Source organism: Bos taurus, chromosome 3, assembly GCF_002263795.3.
Source record: "Bos taurus isolate L1 Dominette 01449 registration number 42190680 breed Hereford chromosome 3, ARS-UCD2.0, whole genome shotgun sequence".
NCBI classification, from domain to species: domain Eukaryota; kingdom Metazoa; phylum Chordata; class Mammalia; order Artiodactyla; family Bovidae; genus Bos; species Bos taurus.
This window is the reverse complement of record NC_037330.1, coordinates 70,207,263-70,222,543: the sequence shown is the minus strand read 5'-3', so window position 1 is coordinate 70,222,543 and position 15,281 is coordinate 70,207,263. Positions and strand designations below refer to the sequence as shown.

Here is a 15,281-nt window from a genome sequence, read left to right as displayed (position 1 = left end):
GGGTGTGTTCTATCTGCTACTGCTTTTCCCACTCTTCAAGGTTCCTCTGTATCTTATGTACATATTGATTTACTTCTCCCTGGATAATATTTTTGCTTAATGTGCTTGTCATGAGAGTCATTATCTCTGCATTCATTTCAGCCAACATAGCCTCATATTTTAGTTTTGAATGTCCTTGTTGTCTTTGCTCAGGGTACATGAGTGACTATTTGCAAGCAGGCTATGTTGCGCTGACAAGCCACAGTCTGAATGGTGTGCACACACAAAAATACAAATTGTGTTATTTGGATTTGGGTGTGAACTGGCCTCGTTAGCAGCCAATCAACTAGGTAGTCTATAACATAACATGTGGACTGAGAAGCAAAAAATAACTTCTGAATTTTGGTTCAGGGTACATGAGTGACTATTTGCAAGCAGGCTATGTTGCGTTGGATAAATTATTCATTCCCTAGTGTACCTTTTGGGTATAGTGGCTCAGCTGGTAAAGAACCCGCCTGCCAGTGCAGTAGACGCAAGAGACGCGGGTTCGATCCCTGGGTCGGGAAGATCCCCTGGAGAAGGAAATGACAACCCACTCCAGTATTCTCTCCTGGGAAATTCCATGGACAGTGGGAGCCTGGTGGGCTACAGTCCGTGGGGACCACAAAGAGTCACACATGACTGACTGACTGAACAGACACACACACACGATATCTTTATAAGAGAAAGTGACTGATGATTATGCTTATCTTTGTATATCCATCACAGAGCTAATATGAACTATTTAGCCTAAAATGACTGAAACTGTTTTAGCACTAAGATATATCAATATAATGTTGTAGTATGCAAAAACTAACCTAAAGACTATCTTATTCTCTTTAAAATACAAAGTTTCATTCCATTCCCAAAAGAGGTATATATAAAATTATCATTATAACATTATATATCATTCATATATATGCTTATATATGATACATATTATCCTTTTAGCATAAAGAAAGCCTCCTAGGTGACCAGTAACATGAAGTGCTACAAAATTGAGTGTTTTACTTACCTGCCATTGGTTCAGATTTACTTTCACTGAATTCATGGGGCAGCTGCATCCTGGAAATGCCTATTTACACTGGCCATGACTTTAGCAAACAGAGGTCCTGGTGTGCCTCTGAAACTCTGGGCTTCTATGAAACTCCCACTGAAGTCTGGATACCCATGGGTTGAGGACAGTTAGTTCCACTGATCAAGGTCTGGTTTCTTCTGCTTTGTTTGCCTTGACTGTGCTTAGCTTCCATCTGTCTGTCATCCTAGAATAGCAGCCAGAGACAGCTTATGTGGTATCTCTTGGGCAGGAAGGTTAAGTCCCCTGGCACGGATTGCATTCAGCAACTAAATAAATAAGACAACTTGGAGATGGGCTTTTATTCATAGGAAACCAGATAGCCTTTTTGATGATAAAATATTTATTCCCTATTATCTTCTTGTTGCCAAGACTACTGCTTATGGCTCATTTCTTAAAAGGAGCTTGAGTGCTAAGGAGGTTACAGGAATTAGTAAGGTAATTTTGATTTTGAAAAATATCTTGAATGAGATTATGTTGTCCAAAACTGAGTGTGATTTGCCATTTAATGTTGATTGAGATCACTCTAAGTCCCACTTTAGTTTAATACTTTCTTTTTTTAATCATTGTTTTTCTCTAAGAAACAGTATCTTCACTTTATAGCTTAAGAAAGTAACCAAATATGTAATCATTTTTAAGGCAGCTAAGTGAATTAATCTATATGAATTCATGTAAGTGTTTAGAAAAGTCTAAACTTCTCCAAATGAATATTTTGTAATAATTTAACACACTTTTATTATTTTAACTATTTACAAAGTACCAGCTAGGTCCTGCAGAAGACCCACAGGTATTAGGATCTCAGACCTGCACAGGCATTCTGTTTAGTGGGGTATTAGTATGGAAATATCCAGTACTGTTGCCTGGAAACTCCCATGGACGGAGGAGCCTGGTAGGCTGCAGTCCATGCAGTCGCGAAGAGTCAGACACGACTGAGCGACTTCACTTTCACTTTTCACTTTCCTGCATTAGAGAAGGAAATGGCAACCCACTCCAGTGTTCTTGCCTGGAGAATCCCAGGGATGGGGGAACCTGGTGGGCTGCCGTCTATGGGGTTGCATAGAGTCGGACACGACTGAAGCGACTTCGCAGCAGCAGCAGTATGGAACTACAGATCATTCTACACCAAGGCAGACTCTGATAAGCCCTGTGTCTGGAGTAAAAAGTACTAGAGGGATATGGAATTCCAACTGGGAGTATCCAAGAGGACTTTGAGGAAATGCTTTGAGTTGGAACTTGATAAATAATAAAAGTAGGTAACATTTTTGAGTGCTTATTAAATGTTAGAACTGTTCAAAATACTTTAAAACTTATAAATATTTCTTTTGTTCTCTAAAATTAAACATCATAAGCAAAGTCTTGTTGTAATTCCCATTTTATAGTTGCACAAACTGAGGCACATGCCAGTTAAACAATTTGCCAAAAAGGTCGTAGAACTAATAAACAGTGGAGTGAAGACTCAAATTCAGGAGTCTTGCACCAGAAGGCTTATTGTCATTCTTAAAGGAGGCAAGAATATACAGTGGAGAAAAGATAGTCTCTTCAGTAAGTGGTTCTGGAAAAATTGAACAGCTACATGTAAAGAATGAAATTAGAACACTCCCTAACCCCATGCATGAAAATAAACTCAAAATGGATTAAAGACCTAAATGTAAGGACAGGCACTATAAAACTCTTAGAGGAAGACATGGACAGAACACTCACATAAATTGCAGCAAGATCTTTTTTGACCCACCTCTTAGAGTAATGAAAATAAAAACAAAAATAAACAAATGGAATCTAAAGCTTTTGCATAGCAAAGAAAATCATAAACAAGACAAAAAGACAACACTCAGAATGGGTGAAAATATTTGCAAACAAAGCAACTGACAAGAGATTAATCTCCTAAATACACAAACAACTCAGGCAGCTCAATATAAAACAAATGAACAGCCCAATCAAAAAATGGCTGAAAGACATTTCTCCAAAGAAGACATAGAGATGACATAGATACACATAAAAAGATGCTCAGTATCACAAATTATTCTAGTTATTAAAGAAGTGCAAATCAAAACTACAATGAGGTAAATCCTCACACGATCAGAGTACCCATAGGCAAAAAAATCTTTGAACAAAAATGCTGGAGAGGATGTGGAGAAAAGAGAGCCCTCCTATACTGTTGGTGGCTCAGACGGTAAAGCGTCTACCCGGAATGTGGAGACCCTGGTTCAATCCCTGGGTCGGGAAGATTCCCTGGAGAAGGAAATGGCAACCCACTGCAGTACTCTTGCCTAGAAAATTCCATGGATGGAGGAGCCTGGTGGGCTACAGTCCATGGGGTCGCAAAGACTCGGACAGAACTGAGCAACTTCACTTTACTTTACTTTATTTTTATACTGTTGGTGGGAATGTAGATTGGTACAGCCACTATGGAGTATTGTATAGCATTTCCTTAAAAAGCTAAAAATAGAACTACCATATGACCCAGCAATCCCATTCCTGGGCATATACCTAGAGAAAACCATTATTCAAAAAGGTACATGCACCCCATTCACTGTAGCACTATTTACAATAGCCGGGACACAGAAACAACCTAAATGTTCATCAACAGAGGAACAGATTAAGAAGATGTGGTGTGCGTATACAATGGAATATTACTAAACCATAAAAAGGAATGAAAGTTGTGCCATTTGCAGAGACATAGATGGACCTAGAGACTATACAGAGTGAAGTAAGTCAGAAAGAAAAGAACAAATTTATATTAATACATGTCTGTGGAATCTAGAGAAACTGTACAGAAGGACTTATTTGCAAAGCAAAAATAGAAATACCAATATAGAGAACAAATGTATGGATACCAAGAGGGGAAAGGAGGAGGTGGGATGAATTGGGAGATTGGAACGGACATATATGTATATACTACTATGTATAAAATAGATAACTAATGAGAACCTACTGTATAGCACCAGGAACTCTACTCAGTCCTGTGTTGACCTAACTGGGAAGGAAATCCCCAAAAGAGGGGATATGTGTATGCATATATATATGCATAGCAGAAACTAACACAGCATTGTAAAGCAGCTACAGTCCAATAAAAATTAAAAAAAAAAAAAGAAGAGAAAAAGAAAAGCATTCCAAGCAGACTTCACAAATGCAAAAGCTGTGAATTGAGAGAAAGCTTGGAAGGTTCAAAGGACGGAAAGAATGACCAAAAAAGTGCTTAGCAAAGATGGTGAGAGGGGTGTGAAACAAGGTTTGAGAGAGCATTGTATTTGAGGGCAAAGTATTTGTGTTTTATTCTAAATGAACTGGGGAGTCATTGGAAGGTTTTAAGTATGTTTTATTTATTTATTTATTTATTCATTTATTTATTTTTGGCTGTGCTGGGTATTTGTCACTGCACAAACTTCTCTAGTTGTGGTGAGCAGGGGCTACTTTCTAGTTGCGGTCCATGGGCTTTTCATTGCAGTGGTTTCTCTTGTTGTGGAGCATGGGCTCTAGGGCATGCAGGCTTCAGTAGTTGCAGCATATGGGTACAGTAATTGCTGCTCCCAGGCTCTAGAGCATAGGCTCAGTAGTTATGGCACACAGGCTTAGTTGCTCTGTGGCATGTGGGACTTTCCCAGATCAGGGATCAAACCCGTGTCTCTGGCATTAGCAGGTGGATTCTTTACCACTGAGCTTCCAGGGAAGCCCTTAAGTATGTCTTAGGTAGGTAAATGACTTCAGTTGCTCAGTCATGTCTGACCCTTTGTGACCCCATGGACTACAGCACACCAGGCCTTCCTGTCCATCACCAACTCCCAGAGCTTACTCAAACTCATGTCCTTTGAGTCAGTGTTGCCATCCAAACATCTCATCCTCTGTCTTCCCCTTCTCCTCCCTCCTTCAATCTTTCCCACCATCAGGGTCTTTTCAAATGAGTCAGTAAATGGCTTATGCTTTTATATTTTGAAAAGACCACTCTGGGTAATATATGGAGAATGAATTATAAGGGGACAGAAATAAAAGCAGGAAAATCAATTAGGAGGCAAATTGCAGCAGTCCGGACAAGAAAGATATATGGCCTAAACCTTGAAGGAGGAGAGATGGATGGATTGGGGTTACATTTTGGATGCAAAGTTAAAAAGATTTGGATTAGGTGGAAGATAAAAGAAAAAGAAAGGTGCCAAGAATGACCCCAGAATTTTGGGTTAAGTAACTGAATGGTGTAGTACCAGTAATGAGCTGGGGAGAACTGGCTTGGAGACAGGGGGAGTTACAAGTTCTACAGTGGACATAGTGGGACAGCTCTGGGCATAACTTGGGTTGCCTCTTTAAGGATGCTGAAGTATGGATGAGAGAAATGGATACAAGAGGAATTACAGATATACAACTGACAGATGTGATTTATATTAGGTTGAAAGCTCTGATAACTTCAGGTTTTGAGTCTGAAAAAGTAGAAAAGAAGCGATCCCATTAACCTGCATGGTAGAGTAGAAGTTTGGCAAAGAGAAGGATTAAGCCGAGGAATCATGAGAAAATTCCCAGTTGAATACTGGGCAAGGATATAGGCCTTAGAATATGGAAGACTTGGGTTTGAATCCTAGGTGAGCCATTTACCAAATATATGTAACAAGTTTCTTAGTTGCCCCAGCCTCCGTTTCTAATCTATGTATTCAGAGACACTCAGTCATGTCCAACTCTTTGAAACCCCATGGACTGTAGCCCGCCAAGCTCCTCTGTCCATGGGGTTCTCCTGGAAGGAATACTGGAGTGGGGTGCCATTTTCTCTTCCAGGGCATCTTCCCCACCCAGGAATGGAATCCAAGTCTCTTACATCTCCTGCATTGGCAGGCATATTCTTTACCATTAGCACCACCTGGAAAGCCCTTCTGATCTAGAAAATGAGAGAAATAATAATGATAAAGATTAAATATAATGATATATGCAAATAATACATAAGAATCATTCAATAAATACCATTATCACTATCTCTTATAATTCGTGTTATAATAATATCAATATAAAAATAACATTACCTTTTGGGATGTGTTTCATTTCTGTTGATTATGACTAAGATGATAACATTCTGGTCATTAGTTCCTTTTAAGCAAGACTTGCAAGGATATTAACCCAGATTTTATATTCAACTCTTTTTGCTATATTTAATCATCAAGACAAATTGCATATTATTTATGTATTTTCCCCGATTTTACAGATCAATACACTAAGGCTCAGAAAGGGTACTATGTCTAAGGTTATACAGCTAGGAATTGGAGCCTACCTGGATCTGACACACTTAGATCAACTTGCTGCAAATAATTCTGAATTCTTCCCCAACAAGTCAGTATAAGATAAAAGTACCATTGTATCACATTGCCAGTTCTCTGATATCTATGCTGAGAGAATAAATTCTGTTTTATAAAAATGTTATTAGCAAACGCCACTGCAATTTTCACAGTGTCTCATGGAATTTTCTAGTGCTGGACAATGTTCCACTCAAGGCCTGTCTTTGGATGACATGAAGAAAAGTCTTCAGTTCTCAACCATTGACAAATATGGTAAGTATACAGATTGACCAGACTGACTAAGAAAACTACCCTTGGGAAGGTGATATCTGTTTGATAATGAGGGAGAGAAGATTCTATTTTGTAATAAGTAGAAATGAAGGGTGCTTTGAAAAACATTATAAAAGTGGAAAATTTGCTCTTGTAGGTCATAAGTCTAGTTATCTTTGCGTTTAATAATGTGTGCATAAGTTTTTAAGTGTATGTACAAGTATATGGGAGTGTGTGTACATGTGGAAAAAGTACAACTTTTATGAAAATAATCTACATCTCATGACATTCCAAACATCTTGCTGCCACCTTATTGAGTTCACTTCCTCGAAGCCCCACATCACAGACATACAGGGAAGAGGAGAAAACAAGAGATGAGTTTCCACAATTGCACCATATCCTAGGGAAATGTTTTCTCTTTACCAAGTACCCGTGGGTAAAATGTGAACCCAGCTATTCTCTCAAAAAGCTGGAGAGGAGCTGAGGGTCTGTTTCACTGATGGGATCCATTTTGCACAGGACTACTTTAGAAAGAATTAATAGAGCTCTTTGAAATAGTTAGCACAGTTCTGTGCTTGCCCCTGGAAGCCAGAGGATGGGCAATAACCGTTATCATCAGCTCCCATATTAAAGTGCCAGGCCTGTGATGTCCTTTCTCCAACCTCTAAGCCTGAAAGGCTCTATATTTTATTGGAATTTTAGCACAATGGGCTCATTTATTCATGGGAACTTCCTTTGACAATATGTAGAACTGAAAAAAAAAATGTATGTCAGTTAAATAGATCAGATTTATTACAAGAACTGGGTTTGTGGAAGAATAAATCATGTTATGGTCCTGGCTCTGTGTTATTGATGCCAGCAGACCCTGCAGCTTTGGGATCCTCACCAATGCACTTTGTCTGTACAGTATCAGTACCTAAGGCATTAGAAAGCCTTTAAGAAATGAAAGGGAAAAATGTTCTGGATAGATACGACAAACTACTTGGGAACATTAAAGAAAGAAACCTTTGTGCTTCTGACTCCCAGTACATGTCTAGAATGCAGCCGAGTGCTTTTCATCGTCGACTTTACGACATAATTGGCCACTCCAGTAACGGAGGAAAATATGTGCTAAGTGTCACATCATCACATTTTTTTATAGATATCATATCGTTTTTTCAAACCTTTACAGATGTGACTGCACAACCACAAAATATAGGGCACCCTTTGAAGTGTGTGCTTTGACCAGGAGTCTATCCTTTCTTGGAGTTTCAAAATGAAGCACTTCTTGATCTGTTTCTTAAAGGGATAATACATTGAACAGAATTCCTCAAGATGGAAAAGTCAGACAAAAAAAGATGTAATCATACAAAAGTAGGTTTTTCTTATGTGTATATGTACCAGGGGTAGAAGAAAACATTAGGGTGTTTAAATGGAGTGAGAGTCCCAGTTGATGAAAAAGATGTTTTCGTTGTCTCCCACTAGGAACATCACATTGTACAAGACAGAACCCTTTAATTGCCCTCCATTTCCACTTCATAAACCACTTGTGGTACATAACAGCAACTTTATGAACTGTTTCTTCCCCAAAGAACAGGGCTAGAGAATGCAGATAAAATTAAGTACATAGCTGTACTTGAGACCTTTCACCCTTAAGAAACAAAACACGCAAACATGATTCAGTCTTTTCTTACAGCCATGGTCAAATTTCATTTGGTCCCTCTTAAGTCAACTGATTGCACAAAGACTGTCCCTTCAACTCTGGTGATTATGGTATCAATAATAAATGTCAGCATCTATGTCCTGCTGATTTTGCTACCCATACCCGAAGGCAAGCCTGCCCACACTAGCACGAAGGACGCTCACAATCAGATTTCCACTGGAGCCCTATGGAGAGAGAGGCATGAAGCGTTGTAGACCAGTAAAATTGCATGTGGTACGTTAGACAGTTGATTATACAGTAATGAGAGAATTACGAGCTTATTAAAGCATCTATCTATGCCTGGGATGGAGTTGCAGCTTCAGGCTGAATAAACGGAAATATTTTTGCTCCAAGATACAGATTTTTCACCCACCCAGAGTTAGGATTCAGTAATGTGACTCCCGCTTCCCCTAACTGCAGCTGGCCAGGGCCAGCCCCACTAGCAAAAGGAGCCCTTCAAGCAGCATCAGCAGTGGTGGCTCTGCCTTTCCTGAGAGTTTATGTGCTGCCTAAGAGATGCTGATGGAGACCTTTCTCATGAAAATAAATATGCCCATTGAACTGTGTATCACCAGATGTCTTAATGAAAATGTGGATGGCTGAGTTGGTTTTGAAAACTCAGCTATCAAAAGGGTGCAAAAGCAGCATTAGCTACTGACAAATGTGCCCATTTTCGCAGAAACAACGAATGGCTTCCCTGCTCAGAGTGGAAAGGTAACACTGCTTCCCTGGGCACGTCCTGCGTTCTCTAGGACCGCGGCCAGATCCTGAGGCACTAGCTCAGTTTTCTGGACACACCCAGGACTAGTGCTTCACTGAGCATCAAATGCCACTAGAATTCATACCTAAGCATTAATGCACACTTAAAAATTGGAGTCTCAGAAAGAAAAGAAAAAACAATCAGAGCCAATCTGATATACAGAATACTCTGCTTTTCTCTATTGCCGTCTATATCTCCCCTTTCCAGCAGTCATCATCTGCTTCTCACTCACTGTGTGTCAGACACTGCTAATTGTCTTATGTGTGTTACCAACTTTTTGGCTAAGTACTTTACTTCTCCCCTTTACAATGAAGAAACTGAGGTTCAGAAAGGTTAACAAAAATCACAGAACTGGTAATAGTGGAGCCAGAGCTCAAACCCAGATTTGCCTGACATGAAGCTCATCCTTTTAGCCATCATGATATACCACCTTCCTGAATTGTACCCTTCTTTACTCCAAACTGTCACCTGGCCAGCTTGGGTTCACATCAGACTCCCATCATTGATGTTCCTCTGGTCTCAGTTCTCTGTTATCCTTGTAAATTTTGCTTTTGTTTTATAATTGCTTGCCAGCAATGGGCAGGCAGACTCTTTACATGAGCCAGGAGAAGCTGCTTGGCAGCTATGTGTTACACTGGGTGAAGCTGTTAAGAAAAATGGGGAGGGGACTTCGCTGGCAGTTCAGTGGTCAAGACTCTGAGCCCCTGATGCAGGGGGCCTGGGTTCGATCCCTGGTCAGGGAACTAGGATCCCACATGCTGCATGGCACGGCCAAAACATTTAAAACAAAAAAAAAGAAAAGAAAAATGGGGAGATGGGCTGAAAGGCTAATAAGTAACATCTGAACTTCTTTCCTGATGCAGGCTACGTGTCTGATCCCATGAGCCCAATGCATTTTCATTCTTGCCGGAATAGCGGCAGCTTTGAGGATAGCAGCTGACAGCACTCCACATTTACCTAAGGAGAGTTTTCCTCCAAACTGACAGTAACAATTCCAGCCATGGCAGTCGTGCTTCCAATTATAATATTTTACCCCCTAAGGTCTCCTTAAATTGGCTTGCTCATACTGGTCCTATTTAATTCCCTACCGCAAGTTGGGCTTTGGATTTGGGGCTGAGGAATGAAATGCAAGAACCAAAACCAAATGTATTTGAAGAACTTTTTTTTAATTTTGTAAATTAAAACAATAAATTCACGTTGTTGCTTGGAGATGGGGCCTCAGTCCATGGTGGGGACGTAACGATTATTATGTCTTCCTAGACTGAATTAAGTAGACTTGTGTTTGAAAGTCATACAATTGATTTCTTAGAATTGTTCATTTTCTTATCTCATTATGTTACTTCTAGTGCCCAGTTCTGTGATTAAAGATTTTTAGTGGCATACAAAATTGATTCAGAGTGTATTTCATTCCAACAAGACTTACACGAGGTACACCTTTCTTTCAGACATACTGGTAAAAAGAAGTAATGATCTTCAGATTAAGAAGCTCGCAAATATATAGCACAATTATTTGGCCTACTGTCTACATGGTACCAAGTGCTCTGTGCTCTGCCTGAGTGACCTGCTGCTGTCATCACCAAGGTGTCATAAATGCCATCGGTACCATTATGAAAGCAACCCACAAATGCAAAGCTGTCATTCATGCTAGAGTCTGGCCTGGTGCACTGGGAGGATAGCTAAGATGCCTGCTGCCTTCAGAAAATAAGAAATCTGCCCTTCAGTCTCCCAACCAGGGGGACAGGAATACTCCCACCAAACAAAATAGTTTTGCCATTCAGAGATAGACCTGGCAAAATCAAGCCGGAAACAATGAAAATTCAGTGTTATAATTACTGCTTTGCACCTTGGTAAGAGAAATAACATTAGTAAAGGAAGATTGGGCACTCTCTCAATCAGGGTTACTGGATCTCAGAATTATTGGAGGAACTGACTCTCTGTGGGGGCTATCCTATGCACTGGGAGATTTTTAATAGCTTTCTGGCTTCTCCCCCCTGATGCCAGTAAGAGCTCCTTACGTCACAACAATAAAAAAATGTCTCCAGACTTTTCTAAATGTGTTTTGGGGGGACAAAATTGCCCCAGGTTAAGAGCCAGTGCCCTCAATCTTGAGATTAGGAGCCTGAAGAGAAATGAGAAGATAGATTCTGACTCTGGCTGGCTGCATTTAGGCAAAACTGCTTTCTCCTCCTCCTTAGTAATGTGCAATCATAGACAAACAGAGCTGAATAAGCACTGATTGCTCCTTCTGTCTGTGGCAAGCTGTTCCATCCTTACTGACCCCCTAAGAACTAGAAATTATGTTGCTTGCGGGCAATTTCTATCAGAACAGCAACCCCACCTCTAAATCCTTCTGAACATTTTCTTATGACCTGTGGTCACAAAGCTGAAAGCCCCTACATGTACTGAAGAGCTTGGTGACAGCCCAACGAGAATCCAGAGGAGGAAGTAAAAACCATGGTACTTCCAATTAGATTTATCCTTTTTTAGCCCCCAGCCTTTTCATTTTCCCACCAAATTATTCTGGAGTCTCACATACTCTATCCCACCAACCAAGTCGCCAAGGGGCTTAATAATAAGCAGGACCCAAGGAGCCTGAAGTGGCCATACAGGCAAAATACTTTCTGGCAAAGACAGAAAAAAAAGGAAGGAAAGGAAGAGGGCTGGTTAAAAAGCACCTGTCTCCACAGCTCTCCCTCTCGTCCTCGGCTCTAGCTGCTTTAGGAAATGAGCCAGCATCAGCCTGGGAAACTTTGGGGCTTTTATGAATTGAGTTGAAAGGAGTACCTTTGAAAGGTAAAAAGTTTTGAATATATACGTACATACCAATTTTAACTAAAAGATTCGCAGTAGGGGTAATGACAGATGTGGGTCTGATCAGACCTGTGCTAGGTAAAACGGGCATCCTCCCAGGTTCCCACGGAATGGAGGCCAGATCCAGAGGAATGACTGTTCCCTTCTGAAATACCCCTCTTTCAGAGAAGGATTTTCTAGAACAAATTTGTCAAGCTCCCTTTCTTTGTTTCCTCTAACCACCTCCTCTCTCCAGATTACATCTCATGTTGCTGCTTCCCTCTGGCTCTTGTCTTATCAAGTATCTGCAAATAATGAGACTAATGTATCTTGATTTCTGGGAAGGGGGACCTTTTCACAGATGCCAACCTATAACTCACAAAACCTTTTTATTACTGTGCCTTTAACGGGGCCCAGGGATTATCTCAGAGTTGTCTCGAGATCATGGGTTTTTTTTTTTTTTTTCCTCCTTGCTGGAAAAAATGTCTTACTAATTGCTTTCTTTCTATGCTGGTAAAAATGGACTTCTATGATCATGTTTTTGCATGCTTAGCACATTAAAACATTTTTTCCATGTGCATGCAGCACTGAGCTCACTTAGAAGATGTTCAATTAGCCATAATTGTAAGCCAAATTACAGCAGCACCAGGAAAGAGTTATCCCAACACAGTGATTATTTGGGTTAAATTATTTCCAAAGCTGACATTTCCCTGAGAAAGAGGGAAAAATGGGTGCCAGTAGTAAGGAAAAGGGCTAGTGACAGATAATCCATCTGAAATGAAATATCCGATTTCTTTCTCTTTATGCTCTCTGCCTTTCTTGCCTTAATTTTTTCTTTCCTCCCTTCTTTCCATCCTCCCTTCCTCCTTCTTTCCCTCCAACAATAAGCATTAAATTTGGAGTCACTCCGATTTTTTACAAAAGTTGTGTGACCTTGGGCAAGTCACTTTACCTACCCTAGCTCATTTGTTATCTGTTTGATGGTGATAATACAAATTATGGTGTAAAGTTGCTAGAAGGATTGCATTGAATATAGAATATAAATATAAACTGCATTGTAGAGTTCCTGCCACACCATAGTCAATATTGTAAATGTTGTTTATTGTTATATTTCATCATGCAGCCAAAGAGCTGTTCTACAGTAGAAGAGCATTAGAAGGGTAGAGATTTTTCTCTCTTGTCAATAACCATCGACATTCCTAAAAAACCCACCTTTGCAAACAGCAAACTGCCAAGCTTAGGCTTCTGAGGCAGTTGGAGTCAAGATCCATCAGCCTTAGACAGTGATGTCTTATTTATACTTGAAGTAAAACCTGAAGAGAAATGAAATTCTTTAAATGAAATATAAGAACCAGAAAGAATTTCCCAAACAAGGGGGCTGATAATTATAAATCTATTTTTCTGAACCCAATAGTGCAGTGGTTAAGAGTCCTCCTGCTGATGCAGGGGACACAGGTGCAATCCCTAGGAAGATTCCACATGCCTCGGAGTGACTAAGCCGTGCGCCACCACTACTGAAGCCCGAGCACTCTAGAGCCTGTGCTCCGCAGCAAGAGAAGTCACCACAGCGAGAAGCCCGCGTGCCACAACTACAGAGTGGCCCCATTCGCCACAACTAGAGAAAGGCTGTGTGAGGAAACCAAGACCCAGTACCTCCATAAATCAATCAACAGAAATCTTTTTAAAAGTAGGAAGAATATATATTTATTATCTACTGTGTGACAAGAACTGTTTTAGATGATTTTAAGGGTATTATGACAATTAGTAATAGTTCTTGGAATATCTCTGGAAAGGGAGAATGCTCTTCCTTATTTTTGAAGTGGGTAAATAATAAATCCAAGCTTCTATAGAACAGAATCAGGTTTCAAAACTCAGCTTGTCTTGCACTAGTATCCATGAGTTTTTCACTACATAGTACTGCCTCCACTGTGATGGAGAAAAAGGAATAAAAATAACAACATTCACAATCCAAAATTGTGGTAAAAACAAACAAATCTGCAGTTCTGCAGGCCTGAGGAAAATTTGGGAATTACCCAGGAGAAGTTGCATGGACCCAGAAAAATAAAAAAGCAAACCTTTCTTGATTACTATAGCTTATGATTGCAAAGTCAAGCCAAAAAAAGAAAAAAAAATTATCATCGTTTTCTCTGTTTTAATTATGGAAAAAAGAGGGCTGGAATAATCTCAAGGTTCAAAAAACATACATTGTTATTTTCTAGGCAGAAAGAACCAGAAATGATTGACAGAAGCAAGACTCTCACCACGATAAGCAGGAACAAAAAAGTTATGAGGGCAAAGCACAGCAATTAGGGAAACCAAGGAGTTTCACATTTTCCTCTCCTCATTAGCACACTGGATAGGGAAAGTGAGGCGAGATGGTATGGCCATTACCAGTAAGATTTGAATACTTTATTCCTTCCTAGTTTTGTGTTGCTTGTAGTTACTCAAGCATGCAGACTGAAAAGCTCCCCCTGATCAATTCCCTTCCATATTTCAAGAGCCACAAGGGCAAAGATGAGCCATTTGACATTTGCAATCCCTTCACAGGGGATCAGTTGAAGGCTCAGCTGCTGCTGTAACCGACAGTGGTCCAAGACTGTCAGCTCAATTAGCACCATATGCAAAACATGATGGAGAAGCAAAGTTCCTCTCCCTCCTTGGACATCCTACCTTTTAGAAGGCTAACTAGATATAAAAAAAGCAGGGGTTTTACATTTCTCCTCAGGCCCGAGATCCAAGGCAGCAAGCAGCCGACCCAGTGGCAGGGTGCTAATTAAATTAGGCCTCTTGAATTAAAACGCTGCCACGGGTGCCAGGCCCCGCTGACGAGGACAGGTCTCCAAAGCACACTCAGTCTAACTTTATGTTTAATTAGTGAGATAAAAAGAATACCATCTCAAATATCTATCTTTTAAGCAATGGACTCATATGCAGGAAAAGGTATCTTCGCCATCTTTAAAGAAGGTTTTGAAGCTCACTAATTTCACAAACTTCCATCTCTTCTTTTATCTCAACTAATCAGGAAAGGGTGATTCCAGCAAGACCACGAAATGCAATAAAAATAATTTGAATTTTGGTTTGCCCTTCAGTTTTTACTCATAATAATCCATGGTCTGCTTAACAACACTTCAGAAATTAATCCACAGTGAAGCAGAGTGTCAGGTTCTTCTTTCAGAGGAAATTTTTTTTTTTTTTTTGCCTTCCTTAAACTCAAATTAGTCAAAGGGAAAAGAATCAGTGTCAGAACTGAGGATAATTTGAGATGAGCAGAATAAACATAAATGGGACACTGGATGATGTATGTTTACCCTGTACCAGGTATGAAATTACAGGAACCTGAATAGCACAGAGCATTCTCAAACTGTGGTGTTTGTCAGAATCGGTGGAGAGTTCATTCAAATGCAGATTCCTGGGCCCCAACCCAGAGCTTTAGAATCAGAA

At 40.1% G+C, this 15,281-nt stretch overlaps 1 protein-coding gene across 5 annotated transcripts in view; it reads left to right on the top strand.

The window, feature by feature from the left end:
* TNNI3K (TNNI3 interacting kinase) overlaps nt 1–12,806 on the top strand; it is a 346,902-nt gene extending 334,096 nt beyond the window's left edge. For 2 of the 5 annotated variants that reach the window (XM_024989529.2, NM_001078008.1), the window contains 2 exon segments: nt 6,533–6,612; nt 9,914–10,437. In XM_024989529.2, the coding sequence (XP_024845297.1) occupies nt 6,533–6,612; nt 9,914–9,990 (157 nt within the window). In that variant the 3' untranslated portion in view covers nt 9,991–10,437. 5 annotated transcript variants of the gene reach the window in all.
* Nucleotides 12,807–15,281: the final 2,475 nt, after the last annotated feature.